At 38.5% G+C, this 24,477-nt stretch overlaps 1 protein-coding gene across 19 annotated transcripts in view; it reads right to left on the reverse strand.

The window, feature by feature from the left end:
- DTNA (dystrobrevin alpha) overlaps nucleotides 1-24,477 on the reverse strand; it is a 298,132-nt gene that overhangs the window by 60,528 nt on the left and 213,127 nt on the right. For 13 of the 19 annotated variants that reach the window (XM_048840578.2, XM_048840587.2, XM_048840579.2 and 10 more), the window contains 5 exons: nucleotides 19,564-19,669; nucleotides 17,448-17,614; nucleotides 14,743-14,867; nucleotides 9,342-9,422; nucleotides 7,026-7,115 (listed from right to left, as the gene is read on the reverse strand). In XM_048840578.2, the coding sequence (XP_048696535.1) occupies nucleotides 7,026-7,115; nucleotides 9,342-9,422; nucleotides 14,743-14,867; nucleotides 17,448-17,614; nucleotides 19,564-19,669 (569 nt within the window). The remainder of the gene's footprint in view (nucleotides 1-7,025; nucleotides 7,116-9,341; nucleotides 9,423-14,742; nucleotides 14,868-17,447; nucleotides 17,615-19,563; nucleotides 19,670-24,477) is intronic. The other 6 variants (XM_048840588.2, XM_048840586.2, XM_048840580.2 and 3 more) reach the window with 2 other exon arrangements.

Genomic DNA, 24,477 nt, shown 5'->3' on the forward strand with positions numbered 1-24,477 from the left:
AGAAAAATTGTTTGCTATTTATCTATCTGTTTACGCAATCCCCACTGGAATATTTATAAAGAACATAAGAACGGCCATACTTGGTCAGACCAGTCCATCTAGCCCAGTATCCTTTCTTCTGAGAGTTGCCAGTGCCAGATGCTTCAAAGGGAAGGAACAGAACAGGGCAATCATCAAATGATCCATCCCCTGCATCTGGCAGTTAGGCTTGGAGACATCCAGAGCATATGGTTGCATCCCTGATCATCTTGGCTAAGAGCCATGGACGGACCTATCCTCCATGAACTTATCTAATTATTTTTTGTACCCTGATATAGTTTTGGCCTTCACACATCCCCTGGCAATGAGTTCCACAGGCTGACTGTGTATTGTGTGAAGTACTTCCTTTTGTTTGTTTTAAATGTGCTTCCTATTAGTTTCATTGGGTGACAGCTTGTTCTTGAGTAACGTAAAGGAGTAAATAACACTTCCTTATTCACTTTCTCCACATCATAAACGATTTGATAAACCTCTATCATATCCCTCCTTAATAGTCTCTTTTCCAAGCTGAATACTCCAAGTCTTTTCAATCTCTCCTCATATGGAAGCTGTTCCGTACCCTTAATTGTTTTTGTTGCTCTTTTCTGTACTTTTCCCAATTCTAATAAATCTTTTTTGAAAGGGGCAACCAGAACTGCATACAGTATTCAAGGTGTGGGTGTACCATGCATTTATATAGTGGCAATATATTTAGTCCCTTATCTATCCCTTTCCTAATGGTTCCGAATATTCTGTGAGCTTTTTTTGATTGCTGCTGCATACTGAGTTGATGTTTTCGGAGAACTATCCACAATGACTCAAAAATCTTTTGATTGAGTGGTAACAGCTAATTTAGACCCCATCATTTTATACGTGCATTACTTTGCATTTATATACATTGAATTTCATCTGCCATTTTGTTGCACAGTCGACTAGTTTAGTGAGATCCCTTTGTAACTCTTCGCTGTTTGCTTTGGTCTTAACTATCTTGAGTAATTTTGTATCATCTGCAAACTTTGCCACCTCACCGTTTACCTCTTTTACAGATCATTTATGAATATTTTGTACAGATCCAATATTTATCTCTCTCCATCCTGAAAACTGACCATGTATGCTACCCATTTTTTCCTGTCTTAACCAGTTACTGATCCATAAGAGGACCTTCCTTCTTATCCCATGACTGCTTCGTTTCCTTAAGAGCCTTTGGTTAGGGACCTTGTCAAAGGCTTTCTGAAAGTCCAAATATACTGTATTCACTGGATCACCCTTGCCCACATGTTTGTTGACCCCCCTCAAAGATTTCTAATAGATAGGAGAGGCACGGTTTCCCTTTACCAAAGCGGTGTTGACTCTTCCCCAATAAATTGTGTTAATCTACATGTCTAATAATTCTGTTCTTTACTATAGTTTCAACCAAAATTCCAGATAAACGCTGGAAGGCTACAATTTTCACTGCATTTCATTTCTAGTTATGGAAGAAAAAATGCATTAAAAAAAGGACAGAAATGGTACTCAATAACTCAAAAGATGAAGCATTCATCTATTATGGAAAACTAAACTCTGTGCTTTCACCAACTTTTCCGCCACCCTCTTTGCCAGTCATCTTGATAAAAATACATATTTGCACTAGCTCTGCCCTTCATCCTAACTCTTAAAACTAGATATCTAAGAAAATTAATGATGAAATTCTGGTTCCACTGAAGTCAACAGCAAAACTTTCATTGACTTAACTGGAGACAGAACTGCACCCTAAATGTTTTACCATTCACTGGGTCAGATGTAAGAAAAGCAGCAGCAAAGCAATGACAATGAACAATACTGTTCCAAAATGACTATATAACGGGCAGGTGCCGGCACTAAAACACAGCAATGAACATTATCTGACAAAGGAAAGAACAAGAAAAAATTCCCCTTCTGAGGTTCTGAAAAATGGCAGCTAATTGTAATTATTTTTATTAAAAACATCTAGTAGAACATCTGAAGTGAATCTTTTAGGGTCAAACTTTCAGCTCCAGCTTCCAGTTTGAGTGCCCACTATTGGGTGGACAACCGATTCTGCCTACAAAAGCGAACTTACACCCACTTTGTAGAACATCTGAAATGGCAGTAACTGATATTGCTAGAGAAGTTCCTGACCCTCTCTTTTTACCCTTCTGGAGGGAATAACCCTGGGAAAAATTTTAGTGACCTACTGCCCTGGGGGATTTCTAGCCATGACACGGTGACATGACTTGGATTTCTCCATGCACTGGCTCCGTCTAGATGACAAAAAGATACTTTTAAAAATCAGGTAGCTAACATGGTTTGAAACACCAGTTAAACACCCCTCAGTGGTGAGATTCTGTGCTTCATCACTAAGAGGGGTAGCACAAAACTTGCAGCCCAGGGTGGCTTGAAACCATCTTTGTGCTCTCCCAATATGGGGCTGGAGAAGGCTCCAGTGTAACTTACGCTTCCCTGGAGCAAGTTTGTCTAAGTTACAGCAGCCGGTCTCTCACTGCCTATGGACCACAGCACTGACCAAAATCTCTACAATGCTACATACTGCAGCCCCACCCTTGATGCCCTCCCTGTCCCATGGCTTGCCAGAGGGTCCACAGAAGACTCTTATTTAGATCATCCATATAGAAGTATAATGTTTTAAAAAGCACCACAGAGCCCCCAAAAAGTATCTTTTAGGGCTGAACTTTCAGCTTCCAATTCTGAGTGCCCACTATTGGGTGCACAACTGATTTTGCCTATAAAAGTGAGCTTACACCTATTTTTCACAGGGAAATTGGGCAGCTGGATGCCCAGCTACATAATTCATGAGCCAGACGTGGGATTCACAAACACAAAACAGGTGTCTCCTATTTTTGCATGTGCAAAATGGGAAAGTAGACTTAGAGGCCAACTTGAGGCTGTGGGGGATACTTTCACAAGTGCCGAAGTGCTAACTTACCCCAGCTGATTATGGTTTTCAAGGGACCTTATATCAGTTCAGACAGGCAAAGTGCAGGTGAACTCCACTTTACCTCCAATACATCCCCTTCTGACTACACCAGGATCGGGAGAGGCAACTGTCAGAAGAACAAGTTATGTCATTTTATACTAGCTGAGAGCTCCTCTATGCCAGCAGAATTCTCAGCAGGCCAGTTAGGGCCAGATTCTGCCACTCTGTGCCCCTCCTTACTCAGTGCAAAGTGGACAGAAGATAGGGAGAGAACCTGGCCCTTTGTTTATAGCCAGTTAGGTGCCTGGTCCTGCAAACACAAAGACACACTGAAAATGTGCATATTTGCAAGAGTGAGGTTACTCATGTGTTTAAGGATTTGCACAAGAAGGCCTGTGTCTGTCAGTTTCCCACATATGTGAGGCTTTTACACAACAATGGGAAGAGAAAAACATTTGTAAAAAGAAGAAAATGTAACTGCAAAATCACAAACAGCTGTGGAACTCAAGGGTAAAAGAAAATCAAACTTATAAATCTTTTTAAATTCACTAGATTTCAAATTGGTTGTGTCCCCACCCTCCTTATTACACAAATCACATGTTTTATCAGACAATACAGTACACTACATTATCTTTCTACCTCTTTCCATTCATCTTGGAAGTGCTGTGTTCTGTTCTGCATATGCTAGACAAATATAGGACCCAGATATCCTCTCATCCCTCTCAACAGATGTATAGATGAGAGGATATCTAGGATGTGCATTTATCTAGCATAGGTATCTTAGTACACAGTATGTATATACAACCACACATCCACTTCAACTCTCCGAATTTGCTCATATAGATTTAGTAGAAAAAAGGCAGCACAGGGTGCATCAGTGTGAAGAAGCATGAGCAACAACGGAAGTTGTGAAATTATTAAGTACTGTATTTCCAGTAAATATATACACATGCTTGAGAACTCCAGGATACCATACATTATAAAGTATAGCTAAGAACACTGAATACAAAAACAGAGTTTGCTAAGAGAGGAAAATGAGTTACTAAAAAATGATTTTCCACCAAAAGGAGGGGTAAAAACCTAATTTTGAGCAGAAGTAACTTCCTAAATGATCTCACATTTAGGCAGATGGCACCATTTTTAGGTTGTATTTAGCTATATACACAATCAGAATTTACAAACCTTTCCATCAGCAGGCTGATCATTGGCCAATTTGACCAGAGAATTTGAAAGAGGATTTCCACCCTGTGTTGAACAGAACATCTACAGACTATATATAGTTCAAGTGACCAGACCTCCAAAAGGAGGTAACTCAGACATCACCGGTAGCCAATATACCTTAGCCTAACCTTTGTGTGTGCTTGCACATGTCTGTACTTGACCTCATCTGCCCCAATTACTTCTGCCCAGAGGGACTATCCAACACCTTTTATATCCTGTTTGGAGTTAACAAGAGGCACCTGCCACAATGACTCAACAGTAATTACCCTGTGACTTCATCCAGGATTTGGGCAACTGATACCACCATGACAAGTTTTAATCTGACACACAGTTGCAGCCAATTTAAAGTTAATCATAATGTGTTGACTAGCTCCCATTCACTCCAGTCCTAGTTTTTTAAAGAAGGAACAACTTACGGGGGGGGGGGAAGGTAGTTAATCATTCTGGTACTTGCCCCTTCCCCAACCCTGTACACTGATAATTCCAGGGAAACAGATATATACAGAGAAAGAAAGAGCAAGAGAGCTATTGCACCCCTCACCATGGTATCTGAACACCTTGGATCAGCACCAATAGACCGCAGATAGAGTGCAGAGCTACCCAAAGGAAAAAAATAAATAGATTTTAAGTAAGTTGAAACAGTGTTTAAAGTTATCCACCCTGAATTGGCCAACAGGCTCTGTAATGCCCAATTTACTTATTGTTACACTAGGCCAGATATTCAGTTCATTGAATTTATATGGGTATTTCCCACTGTACATTAACATTTCCCTGATTACTGCACTACAAGTGAAGCCACTAAATTATTTTGCAGCCCTCCAGGTAGCCCCAGATCACAACAAAAGAATGTTAGCCAAGCAAGGAAAATATAGGACTTGTGGTTTTAATTATTTGTGAGTTGGCAGCACAACTAATGACTATGTTTATATCAGATGGTCACAATGTGTGCTTGGTTATTTGTTCCCTATTTTTAAAATATGGTATTTGAATGTGGCTCCTGCACTGCACAAAGAAGAGTAAAAAAATTAGCTGAGCACAGTATTTTTGATACCACCAATGGTGCCGTTTGTAGCTATAAAATGTATCTTATGACAGATTTCACAGCTGGCATAAGGCCTACTCCAGCTGCTGCTCTCAGATGGCCATTGTGGCCCAAACTAGGACAGTTTAAATGAATCTAAGAGGGGCTTTTGTTCTGGGGTGGCTTAGAGAAACTAATAGATCAGTTGAAAACTAGTTGAATCAAAAACCTGAATCTGAACCACCTTTGAATGTTGGAAAAGCTTGATTATGAATCCAAACTTCATGGCTCGATCCCATCTCAAATAGCAGACAATGAAAAACATCCATTTTATCTTTCAGATGTTCTTCATAATTTTTCTTTAACAAAGGTTTGCTCCTTCCCAGTGCATTTTCTCTGTCTCATTTAATCCAGCAATTAGGATGACATAGTGATGAATGTATGATGATGCCACATTCATTTCTGTAAGCAAAGGACTTTGATGTCATGCATTCAGGATTCTAGATGCACTGGGGGATGGAGCAAACTGAGAAGCTGGTTCTGAAGGAGAATGCTTGCACACTAATACAAATACTTGAAACAACTGCAAAGGGAATACTGAAAATGACGGACCATGTAAATTGCCTTTTGTAAAAAGGATCTATTTGTGTGAAAATCTTTCTTCAAAGTTACAAAACTGTTTGAACCAGACCACAACACACATTAAAGTGACCACAAATTGGAAAACACAGCCTGTGGAAAACAGTCAGGATAGCTTTTAGGGTTATGATGATCAACTAGAGATTCAGTGGTGAGCTTTTACAATTTTGACTGAAACATGAATCACTAACTATTTAGTATTAAGCTGGCAGACTTGCAAACAGACTTTTCAAAACCTGTTTTTTGATGCATGATAGGAAAAACTTCCCCTAAGAGGACTGATTTTACCAGGGCACTAATAACAAAACCTAAGAGAATGAGTGAAGGTGCTATTACTCCTCTAATATGGATCGAGGAACATGGTATTCAGAAAAGCAGCGTCTCAGCACCAATGCTTTCTCCCTGTAGAATAGCTGATGCTCAAGAACTGATTCAGAAAATGAGAGGTGACTATACTCCACAGAAAACAACTTGGGAGACTGGTCTTGCCCAGCTGCACCACTTCCTTCTTTTGTACCAAATGAAGCAAAGCCTCATTCAGATTGTTAAAATGAGAGGGAATGGTGAAGAAGGGTGCGGTGATCAAGCACCTGGGCCTGATCCAAAGCTCAGTGACTTTAGTGGAAAGACTCCCATTGACTTCATTAGGATTTGGATCTCTCCCTTTGTGGACCAATTTGACAAGGAACGCAAAATATTCCTGTTTGGAGCAATGGGGGAGGAGGGGTATGAGGGGAAGGAGAAAGGGGTATTGTGGAAGTGATCCAAAGAAGTCACCAGCAGCAAAAACCCTGGAAGAGGAAGAACAGGATCATTGTGAAACTTGGGATGGTTTTCAACCTGTTATGTGCTTCTCTTTCAGGCTCCTGTGGAGTGTGGAAAAGCAGCGGTACATACTGAAAATGGAAATTTAAAGGTGTACAGGTCCGTTTGAACAAAATACATGTGTCATACATAGTCCTATTTAGAGTTATTAAAACATTTGAAAGATTTGTGCTGTGCAAAAGCCAGAAAGTTTTGCAAACTCTAAGGCCAGTTGTGAAGTTTAATCAAAGTCTAATTAAAACCACGTAAGTCCTCTATCAATAAAGGATCCTCCTTTAAGAATCTTTGGTAATTCTGCTAAATTGCTAATGATTTAGTGCATCAGCTATTGAACTATAGCTATTAGTGGTTTAGTGTTCTCATACTGACCGTGAATTGTTGTGAAGCTGATCTACATACAGCTTTATAAGAGAATGCTCATCTGCTACAGGACTGGCTACATTTATACCCTCAAGTAACCTGAATAATTCAAACAATGAAACCTTGTTAATATCCTATGCAAATACACAAAGTAGCAGGCTGACAGTGGAGTCAGTGTGTTCAATTCACAACCATTTTAGACAGAATACTGTTTTTTTTAAACAAAATAAAAAAGATATGATTCAAATGAATTAGGGTTGAAAACAAAAACAAGTTGCAATGCAGAAAGTTACGAGAGGCTTAATATAGGATATTATTTTACATTTCAGGGCATTGTTAACTCTAAAATAACCAGGAATGTCCATGACATCACAAGAACATTTCATAATAGAAAGATGCCATATTATCCACCTACCAAAAGGTCTATCTAGAACTCTGGCTTTTAAAATTCCTCATGTCCTGCAGGGCATTTTCCATTGATAAGTCCTGATTTCATGTGTAAAGGACACTCCCTTCCTCCAGGAGAAAAGGAATTCTAAAGTGCCAGAAATCTACCTTCATTTGATCCTGATAATGAAAGACAAGGACTTGAATTAACAAAGAAACTAAAGCAAAAAAGGTATCAGTAATTCTTTGTATAAAATGAAAGATGTAGCACAATAAATACCACTGTAAATATTGTAACTAAAAATCATCTATTGGGCACCTGTCTTAAAATACTATGCACCCTGCGTTGCTGATTGAGCATTGTGATTTCTTGGTGGCTGCATACACTTTAGTAACAATGATAGTTTACAGATAACAAAAAGTTAATTATTAGGAGAGCAAAACATCTTTATTCTTGAGACTATATTGTAGTGTGGTATACTTTGGCTTTGTTTTCAGTCCTGAAAGAATAACCATGAATACCTATGTTACCAAGATTATAGTTGGTAATTTTAGGTCTCTGAGCACTGAAACCTAAAGCAAGAGCAATTCAATCAGATGCAGCCAAAGGTTACACTTTGCTTACCTTCTCCATTAGAGTGAGAAGTGCTTCTCCTTCCAGTATCCTGACTATGACCATTTACTTACAGTTTTTTTCTGTAGATTATGTAATTGGTAGTAAATGCTGCCCAGATATTTTGACTGCTTGGACATATAACGGTGTATGGGGTTACATACCCCTTTTCTCTGGGAACGAAGTGTTTAGACTGTTCTTTTCTGCTTTGTTTCCTAAAGGGCCACCCTATTTCAAGACACTTCTTTCTTTGTTGTGGCCTTTAATCATAGAATATCAGGGTTGGAAGGGACCTCTCTGATTTAACAGGTAAAGGAATGTCTCAACATCTTTCCAAACATTGACTTAACATGGTCCTGCCCTCTACTGGCTGTATGAGTGAGCCAATCAGAAGCCTTGAGGTCACTACTATATTTGCAGAGTAGTACCAATGGTTAAACTACATTTCTGGGCCATAGGGGGATTGAGTCAATATGTAGCTGCAGTTTCATTCCATTTGGTATTCAATGTTACAAGGCTTTCCAATGAATACTATAAATGAACTTATCAAGTTCAGATCTGGATTTGAATTCTCCCCCCCCAGTTCAGGGGTGCTTGTTCCAGGTGGTCTTGACTCAATTCAATCTCTAGTAATACCAAGGGAACACTGGGTATAAGAAACATATCCATGGATCCTAAATATACTCTCTATATATTACATAAAAACTATCCTGACCAACTTTTATAAGCCCTACGCAAAATTTTAAATGCTTGCTAGATTAATTATGCAGTATACTAAAAATTCAAGGAATTCCTTTTCTTTTACTTATCCTCCAAAGAGTTTCTGTGATCTAAATTAGAACACCAAACTCATTTCCATTAATGACATGGCTGAAATTTTAACTCAGATCCCCAAAGATAACAAGTTAGTAACTTGTTAACGCAATGTACACCCTCACATTCCAACTTCTACTCCCTGCCCAACGCTGCCAAATGACTTAGGATCTGAGGTCCAATTTTCAAACATCAGCATATAAAAATCAGGGTGCCCAATTCTACATTTGAGCATTAACAATGAAAATTAGGTACCCAAATATGCACTGTAGCATCTTAAGTGCCCATGTAAGCATGCCAACATGGAACTGGGTGCCCAAATTCAGGGGCACGCATTTAAAATGTGGCCTTCCCATCTGAATAACAAACTCAATCCACAAAAGGTTGGAATATTTCTGAGACTGTGTTCTACTAACATTTTCATTGAGTAAAATGCAAAGAACCTAACAAATCGGGGATTTATTTTCCATTCACGTGAGTTGTTTTAAAAGTAAGAAAGGATGAGCTCTCACCTTCTGTTTGTGAAAGTATTTCCTGAGGGAACAGAGTGGGAGAATAGCGTATCATTCATGCTGGTTACAGGTCTGGGAGGCCTAAAAGAAGGCAAAATAGCTAAGCATATTTTATTTGTATTTAACAAACCATCAGCAACAGTATTTACACAGAGATTAATGATATTCTTGCTCACGGTAAAGGGACAGCAAATATCTTCTGCTATAAATAACCAATCACTCCAAACTAAAGGGTTATTTGTTTCTTTTAAAAACGGGATAAAAAGCCATAACAGGAATGAGATAGATGAACATCAGGTTTTTATATGTTCTGAGGCACATTTTGAGCCATTTGCTTGATTCTTTTTCCTATTCTGGAAAAATAATTTATTGTGCAGAATTTTTACCAAGTCCACTGAAATGCGCATAAAATATAATTAGTACAAAAATGGCGAACCTCTGTCAACAGACTTTAAACCCCTGCTGCCATCTCGGCTTTAAAATAATGTACTATAATCATTTTAAAGGGACATTGTTAACTTAAAAAAAAAATACATTGACTTTTCTGCCTGATATGGTTACTTACTATTGTTACTGAAACTGAGATTAGAGGGTGAAAAAAAAATCTCATCTTTTTGCAGTTTGTTTAGTTGGTAAGATACTAATTGCCTGGGAATTTTAAACTGGAAATTTATGTATTGCCAGTGAACAGCGGTATTAGTTAGCATTTCATATCAGCTACATGAGATTTATATATATTCTGCATTTTATTCTTTATCTGGACAACGAAAACACTGGACTATCCAAAGATTATTACACACTTGGTGCTGGACTCTGCTAAACATTCTTTGAACAACAATGAAAATGTACTAAAGGAGAACAAAATACTTACCAGGTATCTCTTTGGCAGCCAAAATGAAATTGAAAAAAAGAGACCATTAATGAAGATGGCATTTTGAAATGTATATGGATAAAAACAGGCCATTGTTTTCTTGTCAATTCTCAAATCAAGAAAACTGGCATTGAAACCAATTCAGGCTTTGCCAGGGTGAGCTCCTTAAAGCTACTGCCGCGCTCTGCAGAGTATTTGTCATCACTTTTCTCAAGTTCAGCTTTAACACTGTGTGTGTGTGTTTAAATACACAAAGTGGACATTTGGGGTGACAGAACTGTGTATAGCAGACTTTTTAGAAAATCAAGGACAAATTCTAATCTTGGATGCATATTTTTTAGCTCTGCAGCTGTTTATGGAATTTACAACTTCCTGAGTATATAGAGGTTGACCCATGAACATGGAACAGTCTTGTATTAAAAGAACAATACAAGTCATATTTGTTGAAATGTCAAAAAAAATTGAAAAAAATCAAAAACATTTCAAATTTTCAGAATGAAATGTTTTGATTTTTTGATTTGAAATGACTTTTCTTCATTTTGAAATTTACTTACATTTTATTTTAAAAATAATTTAAAAAATCTGAAAAAAATAAACACATTTTATTTTGGGTTGGACAAAGTGTTTCATTTGACCCCAAACAATTTTTGTTTACTTTTTGGTACTGCAAGGAAAACAAAAACATACATCAGATATTCAGACAGCTTTATATATAGGCTTGGAAGGATTAGATTAGAAACATTGGTAAATGTCCTTTTTATTGTACACACACAAATGAACAAAAATATTTCCATCTATAATAATGGAAATTTATAGGTGGGCAAAGAAAGAAATATGCTGCTTGAGAACTTATTAGCGTTTGATTTAAGGATATTTACCTTGTTTATTTTGACATGTGATGTAGAGAATTTGAGTGTTAATGGTGACAAATCTTTAACTTTTTGAATCTCCATATCTATTATCAATAAATAATTGTTGTCTCCCCCTTTAATTTCCCATAACCGTGAAAATGTAAATTGATAAAAATAGAAAAAATGCTTAAAAATAAACCAATATTTTTAGTTATTATAAAAAAAAATAAAATTCTGCCAAGCCTATCTACCTATATATATTACTCCTGGGGGAATTCTATGCCACTGCCCAATGCAGAATTTTGCAGAAGTTTCTTTGCCCCTATAGAAATGGGCTGCAGTGCTGCTGGCCGCCACTTGGGGTCCCTGGACCTGGCATAGCCCAGCTCTCACATAGATGACACTGTCAGGGGGAGAGGAGGGAGTTAGAGGATTCCTGGCAGCTACAGTTCCCCGCATGCCTTAAGGGAAGGAGACAGTGGCGCGCAGGAAATTCCACATAAGCCCGAGACTCAGCATCAGGCTGTTTCTCCCTCTGCCTCCCTGGACTCTGAGGGGTAAGTGGTGGGTGTCTGGGCTGGGGGTGCCACGGCTGTGCTCTGGGGGGAGGGGTGCTGTTACCTAGGCTGGGGGGACCTGACGACTGGGTTCTGGAGGGGAGGGGTTGTGGGTGTTTGGCCCCCTGGCTGGGCTCTGGGGGCAGAGAAACAGGAACTGGGTTATCATAGGGGCTTCTTTAACTCTCCACTCCTGGGGGAATTTGTGTTTGTCTCTATTGTTACAGACATACTTGCTGACAGGTATTTTGAAATAAATTACCAAAATAATTGAAACTGGTGTGATTATGTAATGTTGTTTTGACAAAATTTGCAGAATTTTAAAATATTGTGTGCAGAATTTTTAAATTTTTTGGCACAGAATGCCCCCAGGAGTAGCATATAGTGTAACATACTAAATGACAAAATTATGGATGAGATTTCCGAAAGTTTTCAGTGCTGGCCTCATTTACTTCAGTGGGAGCAAAGGCACACCACTGTTGAGTGCACTTGAGAATCTCACTAAGATGCTAGTTATGCTATTGAATCTCTTTATATTTGGGGCTTTTTGGTTGGCAATTATGTTTGTGGTAGACAAAAATACCACAAAAAGGCCCTGCATCAGCTTAAATCTCAGTCATGAGATTCCCCCTCTAGGACTATCATAACACACATTATTATTTCTTGCATCATTGTGAATGGTCTGTAGACACATATATTTGATATGTTTTGCCTTATATTGCAGTTTCATTTATAAATGTTGAGTTGGGTCCATAACATTGAAAAATTAGACAGATCTTTGGCTCTGGATACTCCAAGATGAGAAGGGGTACAATGAAAAGGAGGGTTACTACCATTTAAAAAAAAATCACAGCAATACAGAAGGTCTCTGTCCTTATTTAAAGTAGCAACTATTGAGAACAGAGGACTCCTTTGTCATAGGAAGTCTACCATTAAATGTATATGGAAAAAAATCCCTTTGCTTGGATTCTTGCCCAGATCTGTTTCTCCTGATACCTTTCATCTTCCATTATATTTAAAAATAAAAATTGTGCCAGCAAGACGATATTCTCAATGAGTTACTGTAGCATATCTTTCCCCTCAGTTAATTTATGTGAATTACACTGTAGAGCCTGCTATTTCCACGACTTGCACGTTTTTCATTCATCATTATACTCAATACAGTTATATTGCTTTCAATTTAAAGTGAGAAACTGTACTATAAAACAAAATAGATGGTCTCATCCTCATATCCATTCGCACTAAATTATATCTATGTATTTAGAATGAAGACTAGATCCTAATTTTACAGCAAAGATTTTGGAACAGATCCTATTCAATTACTGTATCTTTCCCTTTGTTTGAATTCCTTCATAATAATCCATGTTATTTGCTATCTAAGAATATATGTTTGCAGTGTTGCTGCAGGGTACTACAATCATGCTGTGAAACAAATTTATTTTAAAAGGTTTTTCATTGTCGTTGTTTGAAGTGGTGTTGTAGCCATGTTGGTCCCATGATACGAGAGAGACAAGATAGGCAAGGTAATATGTCTTTTATTAGACCAAGTTGTTGGAAGATGATCCAACAAAAGATACTACTTCATCTATCTTGTCTCTCATGTCAGAATACAGGTAGATCCTCCTACTGGAGCCAGTATTAATGTCCCACAATCAAAAACTCTAGATAGCATGAGGAAGAGGCTGTAATTTTACTTTCATGATCTCTCTTTCTATCTCTCTGATGTATGCCCAATTTCTGCATGTGAAATTATTATCTATCCATCCATGTCTCTCGGCTTTTATACCATGCTGATCACCATGGTATCTGAGCAAATCCATCTAATTCTGTTTCTTGGTACAATCTGCCACTATTCTATCCTTACGATCAAAGCAGTACATTTATTTTAAGAGATAATCAGTTGTAACCATCACACAAAATTAAACATCTGTCTGAGATGCCTCACATTTTAAAAAAAGAGGGACAGTCGTGCTGCGTTGGAAAACTCCCATTATGACCACCCAAAGACAATCATCAGCATGATTTAGTTTTAAAATGTCGAAGCAGGTTAAGAGAGGGTTCCCACAGCCTTTATGGTTTTTGCCTGCACTGCTTCAGTCAGCAGCAAGATGGAGGTGGTTAAAAGACTGACTGACTTTTTTTTTTTTTAATAAGAATGCTTGCAGCACTTTTCATGAGAAGTATTTTAAAATAAAATGTCTTTAAAATCATTTCAGCACATCTAATTGCTTTGGAACCTTTTTCCAATTGTTACTTTAGTTTTGCTGTGAATTCCTGGGAAAGCGTGTCACTTTTAGGTCAAATGAGACCAAGAAAGCACAGGTCACCAGAGAAGTCAATGTCACCTAACCAGATGACAAATACTTGATCTACTACCAGCCCAGATGGAGGCCCTTCAATGAATGCATATCATCTGAAGTGGCAATTTCCCCATTGTATGCAAATCTAGCCTTCTTTCTGCTTTGACCGGTAGGGAGGAAAGCATGACCAATTGATAAACTTTAAATAAAAAAAGAGAGTGAAAGGGAAAACTTAGAGACAAACTACAGTATTGAGTAAATTAAAAAGGATCAATAAACTGAAATCCAAGATTAGAATAAGATGAAAATTCAGCTGCATTGTTTTAAGACTTGATGGGTGAAATTCTGGTTCCATTCAGTCATTGAGAACTTTGCCATTGACTTCAAGAGGGCCAGGATTTCACCTCTTGTCTGGCACCTTAGTTCAAGACAATACAGTGTTACGTTGAAGTCTGGAGACTCATGAGAATAAATCCAGAGAGCTGAATCGTGAATATATCTAAATGTACTAAACCATGAAAACTACACAAAATTTAAATACTTTCACTCTCTTCTCTCCCCACTTATGACTGTGTCCCATATCTGTGTCACCTGTATGTATCATCATCCATATGTTTTTTCAATAGTTTAAATGTGGCCTGGACCACCAAGGTAAATTCATGCTAACAGAAAGCCCCTTCTTGTGATTTTATACAAAGCAGTTGATTCACTGCATGAGACATGAAACAGCCATCATGCATTGCCTCCAGAGCCATTGGAGATACAGTCTGTACATGTCAACTGGAACAAAGGTTACTTTCTCTACAGCACACAGATACTTACACAATATGAGCCAGGTTTAGAGGTTTTTCAGGCTGGTCAGGGAACATTGGGTGCAAAGGTTCACGACTGGAAGCACAGCTTAAAGACTTGCTAAGTGCATTAGTTAGCTTCTTAGCAGGTGATTTCTGGGAGGAACAAGGAAGGTAAAAGTAATGTGGACAAGTAAGGTGCAAATGGTTGTTACATTGAAACTACAGGAAGTGCAAAACAAAACCTTACCACTTACAATCAAATATTCTTAACTTTTTCCTCCCTCCACTCCTTTCTTTAGGGGTCTAATGAGCCAAAGTCCATTTAGGTCAATGGAAAGATTCCCATCGTCTTCAGTGGGCTCTGGATCAGGCCCTGGGAGATGCTGTTTATTCGAAGGTAGTGGCATGCATACAAGCTAGTGCACTATATTTCTTCCCTCTCCTCCTCACTAGCTGTTTCACTAGCTTTTTTCATTCTTTAGGTGTTTTAATCTACAGCTTCTCTCGTCTGCCTTAGAAGCTGTTGCCTCTGCTACAATAAGGGCAAATGAAATTTCATACACAATACTGATGGAGTTTCATGGACTTGGAGACAGAAAGCTAAAAGAAGAGACTGATCAGTTTTTTGGGAAGCAATGAAAGCTTAACATCTCTGCTCTCACTGTGTAAACACCACGCATTTGAATCCTGGGATCCCACAAGTCTTCACAGTGCAACACAATGTAATGCTAGTTTTAAAGCACTAGGACAGCTACATCTTCAGCTTTTATAAACATAATGACATATTATAGACAGTGAAACTCTTTTATAATAAGTAATCCCCAGATAACAGCTTCATTCTAAGTGAAGAAAGGATGGCTGTGTGATTGTAGCATAGGGCTGTGAGTGCTGGGTTCTGCTCGAGGTTCTGCAACAGATTTCCTGCATGACCTTGGACAAGCCAGTTAAATCTCTCTGGGACTCAGTTTTTCTATCTGTAAAATGGGGTTAATACTACTTCCCAATCAAAAAGGGATATCAAGCTTAAGTTGCTAGAGTTTTTAAAGTGCTTTGAGATCCTCATAAGGAAGGATATTAATTATTTTTATTTCTGGAATTATAAATTATACACAACAATGAATCTGAACAATTTAGGACTCTCACTCTACTTTATTATAAATGGAGTTTCACTCTGAATTCACCATAATTGAGTTCTATTGGACATCCCCAGTATACACACGCACCTGAGATATTTGCATGAGTTAGGCACACCCCGGGTGTGTGCATGTACCTAACTTTTAAAGATTAGGCCCAATATATAGAACATTCATACACAGGGAGTGTTAAGGCCATTGTTATCAAATCTGCTTTGAAAGAAACACACACCCATGTACACAGCAGTAAGGCAATTTCAGATTTGAATTGAAATATTCCAGTCAGAAAGTAAACAACATTTGGGTAGTAGGGGCAACTAGACATGTATTCATATGTTGTTTTTTATTGAGTCTGGCAAGGTTTTGAAACAGTTTTCAAGTGAAATGACCAGATTCCTTCCCTACCATTGCAGCACACTTCCTACAGCAAGATACATCATTCCACAAATACACTGTCTGTTAAGGGATGAGAAAAAGATCCAGGTGGCACATACTTTTCTATCCAGAGTCTAAACTCAAGTCATCCATGTCCACAAAGTGAGAGCCCAGAGGGCATTTGTCCACCTAGATCTATTGTGAGGCAGAGTAGAGTCATGTGCCTGGCATACTGATCATCAAACAGTATTTCTTTTATAGTTAACCCTTGCTTGTTTGGTGCAATATCATCATCAGGCAGGCAGCTACTTTCACAGAAGCAGAGTTTTAATTGTTTTAAACATGGTTCTGAAAACTTAGGTTCAAACACGTGTCCACACACACACTGTGGTCTGCATCCTTCCTGACTAAAAGACCACTCCTCTCCACGTACAATGCACCACTGACACCTCTGAGATCAGCTGAAGTGCCTCTGCTGACAGTCCCCGGATTTGAATTCTGAAGATGGCATGTTCTTAGTGTTGGGACCTCTGCTGGAAATTTGCTTCTCCTTTGGCTCTGCTAGAGCCCAGATTTCAGGGAGAAGTTGAACTATTTGGTGAAGCATTTGTGCCAGCTGCGTATAAGCGGTGGATTTTTTTTTTAACATGATGTAAAGGTGGGTGGTTATTTTTGTTACTTAATATAGGCTGTATGATTTATTATGGATGTAATTATGTTAATGTACTCAAATGCTATTATAATGGGAACATAATACATATATATTGAACACACAAACTTAAATTACTTCCTAAAAAAAGAAAAGATTTCATGGACAGCTGAATGATACTTCAGTAGTCCCAATAATTTCATTTACATGTAATCATTAGATATGAATCAGAGAAACAGAGAGAAAGCCTAACAAATAGTAAACTATGGGTCCTTCAAAAATGGAAAAACTTACTGTGAAAATAGCATTATATTCCAACACCCTCCTGCAGTTGTCCTGACATCCAGCACAGTATTAAACTGTCAGACTGCTCAAATCCACGCTCAGAAAAGAAATTCTTGTCTCAGAGCTTAATGGTGAACAAGGAGCACAACTGTGGATTCTCCATACTTATCTAAATTGGCCACCAAAGTTTTATATTTTGCTATATAAAATGACTGAACTGGCCAATTCCTACTCCATCCTTGGGATTCTCTCTCTAACTGCTGGAGTTCAAATGCATGAACCTTCCCTTACCCAGGATGTGTATTCTTTCATTTGGTGTTGGTTGCTATGGGAACCACTAGCATGTCCCCTCCAGAAGCAGTCCTGACAGAGCTGGTAATTGTGACACTGCTGGCATCGATAGCGAAATCCCATCATGCTCTCACTGTGGCAGTAGGAACACTCAACAGGGTGGAAGACTGTGGGGGAGAGAAATTTAACAAAACAAACAAAAGAAACAATAAGAACAAGATTAAGAATGAAGTCCCAAATGGTGACTGAATCCTTCCTTTGTTGGAAGTAATTTTCAACATCAAATGCTATTCATGGTCTTAGGCTGAGGAAAATATATATGTGAAAACTTCACAAGTCTTTTGTGGGTCTCTTCCAGGGTACAAACTGCACTTGCTTCATTCCCAACTCCAAATCCTTTATCACTTCTGAAGCAACATGCACAGTTCCTTCCTACAGCCTCAGAAACATGTTTAAATTACAAAGCAAACTGAGCTTATTGTAGAGGAAATTAGGAGGAAATCTACCTTGCTCTAATAGGTTTTTATTGTTATCATTAGCAGTTGGATTGGTGAGCCTAAGGGTCAGGGGTCAGATTTTCAAACACGGTGCCTAAAGCTAGGTGCCTAAATCTATATAAAGGCATCTAGATACCTATTTTAATCACCTACAGCTGATGTAGTTAACTAACCACATTTAGATAGATGGATATGGATTTAAGCACTCAATGTTTAGTACCCACATTTGAAAATCTGGCCCTAAGAATGGGCTCCATTTTGTCCACCATTCCAACCAAAAATATATAAGGAGGATTTGTGTCACCTGGAGCACTGCCCTAGAAAATTAGGCTGATCTATGGCATCTTTTACTATTCATGCTGCTACGAGCTGTGTTTTTTCCCCCCACTTGGCACTCCCATTGCCTCTACCCGTCTCTGCACACTGCAGCACGTACACTATATTTACCTGCAACTGAATACATATATGCATTCCCCCTTTGAAGCTCGTTATGCTCTGTAGACAGCTGGGAGGGAGCACGAGAGGAAATGAGCTGGCAACACTTTCCCAATGACCTCTGGTAGTAAGAGAAAATCCTCTGCACAACAACCCTTGTCCCTCCTGACTAAGGAAGTGAGGCTCTTAAGTTTATTTTCAAACACAGCTGCTAGCTCAAGGAGCAGACGAGCCATTAGACAGAGTCTCAAAAGAGAGAAGATTTCCCCCCCGCCTACCAAGGGAAATATGGGAAAGCAAAATTGTTTGTTTTTTGAAGATTTATTCATATTGTTAATTGAATGTTTAAATATAAAGGCTTAACATGTTTCCTCAGGTTTTATATCTTCCATTCCATCTAGATCCACAACATGAAAGGATCTATTGTCAATGACATTTGCAAAGGATTAGATGCCAAACTCCCCTTAAGAACCATGTGGAGGAAATACCGTGTTAGGAGCAGGTGTACTCTGCTCCGACAGACACTGAAAGTGTCCTTACTATTATGTATCCTTTTCCTGTTTAAGGTCAAATACAGGTCATTGTGCACAGCAGAAGCAGATGGTTTTGCGTAAGAGAACTGTGTGGGAATCTGCCAGAACTATTTGGGAAAATATATAGGGCTTGGAGGGGTGGAGAGAAGATGGCATGTACCCACAGTACTGGGGTCCTTCTGTGGTTGCGACTGCAGTTTCAGTGCTGCGACAGGGTCTGCATTCTGCTATGGAATCTGGACTTAGCCTGCCAGGTAGATTATGTGGGAAGGAGCTGCCTTGCTGTTCCTCCTTTAGTGCTGTTAGGTCATAGCTAATAAATGTCACGGTCTTTGATTTTACCAAATGTGTGTGTGGCACGAGTGGGCCACCTACTGAAGCTCTCTGGCTATCCAGGGCATCGAAAGCGAGGAAAAAATTAGGACAAACTCCAGAGCACAGCAAAAAATTAAACAAGGCTACAAGTGGAATGAGTGACACAAAGCCATCCTATTTGATTAGCAGCTATAGGATGGCACCTGGAATCAATAACCTCAGTACAGTAGCTCTTATAATGTCATCCATAAACTGAGAAGCTCATCGTATATAGCCTAGATGTCCCCATTGCAACTGCTATTCTTTAACTAAACTTGGTGAGCAGCCATCACTTACCATTTTCAACATTTGCCAATCGATGCAGGAGTGGTAACCAGACCAGACACTGTGGCGGGGGGTCAGACATGAGAGTATCCAAGAAAGCATTTAATGTGACTTTTTTCTGCTCAAATAAACACAAACACAAAAAAAATCAGTAACCACAAAATCAGGGTGACTTGAACATGTTTTTATAAAAGCACTTGGGAATGAAGAAATGAAGTTCTTAAATTTCAAGCCATAAACTGAGAAGAAAGTGACACTGCCAAAGGTTGTAAAAACAGAATATGAAGGTGTTAGTGGTTATAATGTCTGCCACCTGTAACCAGCAGTTCTCTTCATGGAAGGAGTTGATGCCATTTATTAAGTAATCACTCACTTTAAGGGTTCTGACCTAAAGCTAGTCCCCCAAAATACCAAAGATTCTTCCTGAATACATCCGTTTCCCAACCTGTCCATATTACTATAAGGCATTGGTCCTATCTAACGCACATGTGTCAAACAAAAAGCCATTCACATCCACAGAGTGACAGACACCACTCCAGTATTTACCAAAGTTAAAAAAATGAAAAGACAAATAAAGACAGTGATTAACATTTTCAACAGTGTATACATTCCATTTTTAGAAGTGACTTAGACACTTAGAGGTTTAAGTCCTATTGTTTCTCAGTGAGGCTGAGACTCCTAAATGACCTAAGTCTTTTTGGTTTTGGAGAATGGGACATGAGCATTTTTGAATTTTTTTTTAACTCAAATCTTACTCTAATGTTTAAGACCTGTACACAGATTCCTCTCTGAGATGTGTCCACTGTTAAGACAAATTCTTTACCTTTTAATATAGTTCTCATAGTATGCAACAGACTTACTGACAGTAAATCTTACTGACAGAAATTAAGAATTAATGCCTTCCCATGAAGAAGTTGATCATATATAAATGTTGAGTCCTGTCTGGAATATTTGTAGATAAAACACAGTGATATTTGTTTGTATAGGTTATTGCATTCATTTGGATCCCAAAGTGCTTCCCAGACTATATTAACTGATTGTACAAACCATCATTTTTACCCATTAGTGAAATGGCAGCTGTTCAATAGTGCACAGCCTCACTACACAGAAGTTTTAGGAGTAGAAGTAATGAAGGAAGCTGCACCCTGTTGTAACTGCAGAGGAAATATACACAGGCAGCATGTAACCATCCCAACTAACATTTGTGAAAAGTGTCACGGGATATTTAACGAACAGAAATAGCCAGAAACTCAGTTTTTCATCTCATTGAATGACAAGACCTTTCTAGACATTACCAGGTCCCCTAGAAATACAGTAATCCCCAGTTTTTTGCTATTTTAAAGTGTAAATGTTCAGTGTAAAGTGTAAATTTGTAAATTACAAATTTAATCTGAAAGTCACCAATAGTAAAAGAGCTGCATCAGTACCAAAAATTAGTCCATATCAATAAACATGTTAATAGGATGGTTAACATCTGTTTACCATACTCCTGCTCTTCCCCTCATCTGAGAATGAGTGATTTCTTCCCAAATAAACAGGAACTCTGTGCTTTTAAGCACCAGCTCACAGAATAATGGATTTGCCTTTTAGGGCTCTACTGTGGATGCTGGTCATGGCTTTGCTGACCATTGCCATCAACTTATGTCACTATTAGCAGCAGCAGAGCTGAAAAGAGGAGGAGACGGGCAGAAAGAAAACTAGTGAATGAAAGATCATCCAATTTCCCATTTCATAAATAATCAAGTAGCGTAAAGTGTTCTCTCTGCTCCTGGAGAGGGACTACGTTGGCTGCACACACAGTGGTGCTCTGAACAAGCAAACAGATGCAGAGGCAAGCACAGCTCTTCCACAATGGAATTCTCTTTGGAATGGAACTATAAATAAGGCCCCAAGAAATTCATGGTCCATTTTGGTCACTTTCACGGGCATAGGATTTTAAAAATCATGAATTTCATGATTTCAGCTATTTAAATCTGAAATGTCACGGTATTGTAATTATAGGGGTCCTGACCCAAAAAGGAGTTGTGGGGGGCGGGTCTCAAGGTTATTGTGGGGAGGGGTATAGGTGTTGTAAGGGTACTGCTACCCTTACTTCTGCGCTGCTGCTGGCAGCGGCGCTGCCTTCAGAGCCGGGCAGCTGGAGAGCAGCAGCTGCTGGCCGGGAGCCCAGCTCTGAAGGCAGAGCCACCGCCAGCAGCAGCGCAGAAGGATGGCATGGTGTGCTATTGCCACCCTTACTTCTGTGCTGCTGCCTGCAGAGCTGGGCCCTCAGTCAGCAGCCGCCACTCTCCGGCACCCAGTGTATAGTGTCATCATATGTTCGGCTGCGTGTGTTCTTTCTGCATGCCACAATGGCTCTAGCCAGACAGTTCATACATCAGGCTCCAACTGAACTGCCCAATAAGACCACAAGACTTGGTTTAGTAGCAAAGGCACTGGCCAAGCTTACTGCTAATGAAGCATGGTGCTAATGTCCCGCCTCAATGGTTACAGGTACACAAACACAGGTGTGCCTGTGACAATGAACCAGCTCAGTCAGTGGTAGGACTTTCCACTGCCCCTTGGCCAGATGTAGGGATCCCAACATTTATAGACTGAGAAACAATCTGGGATAAACAACTTACGTGTCACCTTACACGTTTCATGACCTGTTTGTTACCTCCCCTTGTTCTTTCCTCCTGAGTCAGACAAAACATTTCTATTCACTACGTGGCTTTGTACTTTTACTCCTGTTTTAGACAAAATATCACTACTCAGCACTTTCGTCACACCATTTTATCGTGTACTAGGTTGGGGTGTTCTTGTGCTGGCCAACTGGACTGTGTTCAGTGTGTTTTAGCAATGCTAGAAATACTGGTGCCGAGTCTGCGTACTGGACACTGACTTGCTGGCAAGCATCTGCTTTTGACAGGGCCTGACTGTTGTTCATAGCATAACTTTTGCTGACTTTGGTTCACGCCTCAGACTTTGCATCAGGCCCATGCTTCAGGTGCTCTTTTTCTACTACATTTCCTGACTTTGTGTCTTTTTATGGGGAGGATGTTTACCCATTGTCCTGGAAAAACACAATGCATGGACTGAATATGACCCAGTGGACTAAACACTACTATACAGCCACCTTACACTACCATTCACACTTTTATGCCCCATCTGTCCCTTGGTCTGCACATTCCCTCATATGACCGATAGATAGATTTTATTTTTCCAATTGTTTTTAGTTCCTTTATGGTAGGCCCGGAACTTTGATTGAGGAATACAGTGTTATGATTGAGCTTTGGGGGCAAGCCCAAATAATTAACATAGAGGGATAATATGGATATGGTATTTGTATTAGTAGGGTGTGTATATAAATATATATATGTGTACATATGATAGTACCTCATATCCAAGCATAACAATCTTTTTCCAATCTGGTGTTGTAGTCTGTCCCTTTTACTCTGGTACCGCAGATAGCAACACACTCTTATTAGGGAAGTTACAATTACCACCTGCATTATTATTAGTAGTAGGTTGAGTATTTTGAAATACTGGGATAGGCATTATTACAGTATGTTTCACAGTGCTGTATGTATAAGAAGTAAAACAGAAATCTGGAGTAGTGACATTACAAATGAGGCCTTTATATATAATTTTTTTGTAATTAGTTACAGTACTGCTCATTCATATACACTTAATCTCTCTTGGTTCAGGTGTTCCTCCCTTCTGAGGTTGCTCTTCACTCCTCCTCATTTCTGCTTTCTCTTTGTTTTAAAAAGTTATAGTTTTTACACAAACCTCCAACAGATAAAGGAATTAAAAACAGAACACAAAGAGAAAACAGGGTAAAAACTTTACTTGAAATAAATCCAATAAATTAATTATTTTAACCCTTCAGGAATGCAACAGCTGAAAATACTCCTAACTTTCTTGACTATACGGTTGCCTAGCCAAAAAAAAAAAAAAAAATATGCAGACTCTGCTTCTAATCCTAACCACTGACTAATATTTGAAACATGGGTTTTCCCTATTTCCATATAGCAGGGTTTTAAAATAAAATTAATATAAAATAATGTAAAATGCCTTAAACTACTAAATTAATACAACAAATTTGGCAAATAACTTAATATAAATGTTTAAAACTTTTAATAAAAATTGATAAACGAAAAGGTGGTAATTTCCTTATTTAAATATTTAACTCTTTTGCTTACCTGTTTGTTTTCTTTAAGATATTGTTTTAGTAATTAAGCTCTTAATGTCTTATCTTGTATAGTTAATAGAATTCTGTCACATTTGTTTTTAATTGTAAGTCTGTCCTGTGTTGTATGTTGTGTGTGTCACGTAACTGCTTTATTATTATTTTGTTGCAACAAAAAAGTCAATTTTGTACTTTTCCAATATACGTGGTACCACACTGTTTTAATACTATGGTTGGTGTAACCATCATAATATTATTAATACCAATTTTTTTTGCAAAGTTCAAAAAGGTCTTAGTTATAAATATATGTACATCTATTTCTGCTGCAACAAATAATGCAATTGCAAACACAAAGGACTTTCTTTTACTAATCACAGGATTTTTATTTCAAAGGAAAAAATGTAAGGGGAAAATCAACATTAAGGCAAACATAATATTAACAAAATGTCAATTTTGTATTTGGGTTTTATAAACTTCTCTATGCTTTTATCAAGTATTAAATATACAGTTATAAAAATGTTATAGCAAAAATGCTAAAAATTTAACAATGTATGCTTTGTCTTGTTATGTTGCAAAATGTAAAAGCTAAGCAAACAATTTCAACAGGTTCCTACCTTTAGCTCACAAACACAACGAAGTGTCATGGAAGTTTAATACTCAAAGTGTTTGCATAAACCTGCATTTAAAATTTATTTTGGTTTCATTTATATACTTTTCTTTTAGGTCGTGTTAAAAGGAAGTAATGGTTGTTA

This window comes from Caretta caretta, chromosome 2 (assembly GCF_965140235.1).
Source record: "Caretta caretta isolate rCarCar2 chromosome 2, rCarCar1.hap1, whole genome shotgun sequence".
NCBI lineage: Eukaryota > Metazoa > Chordata > Testudines > Cheloniidae > Caretta > Caretta caretta.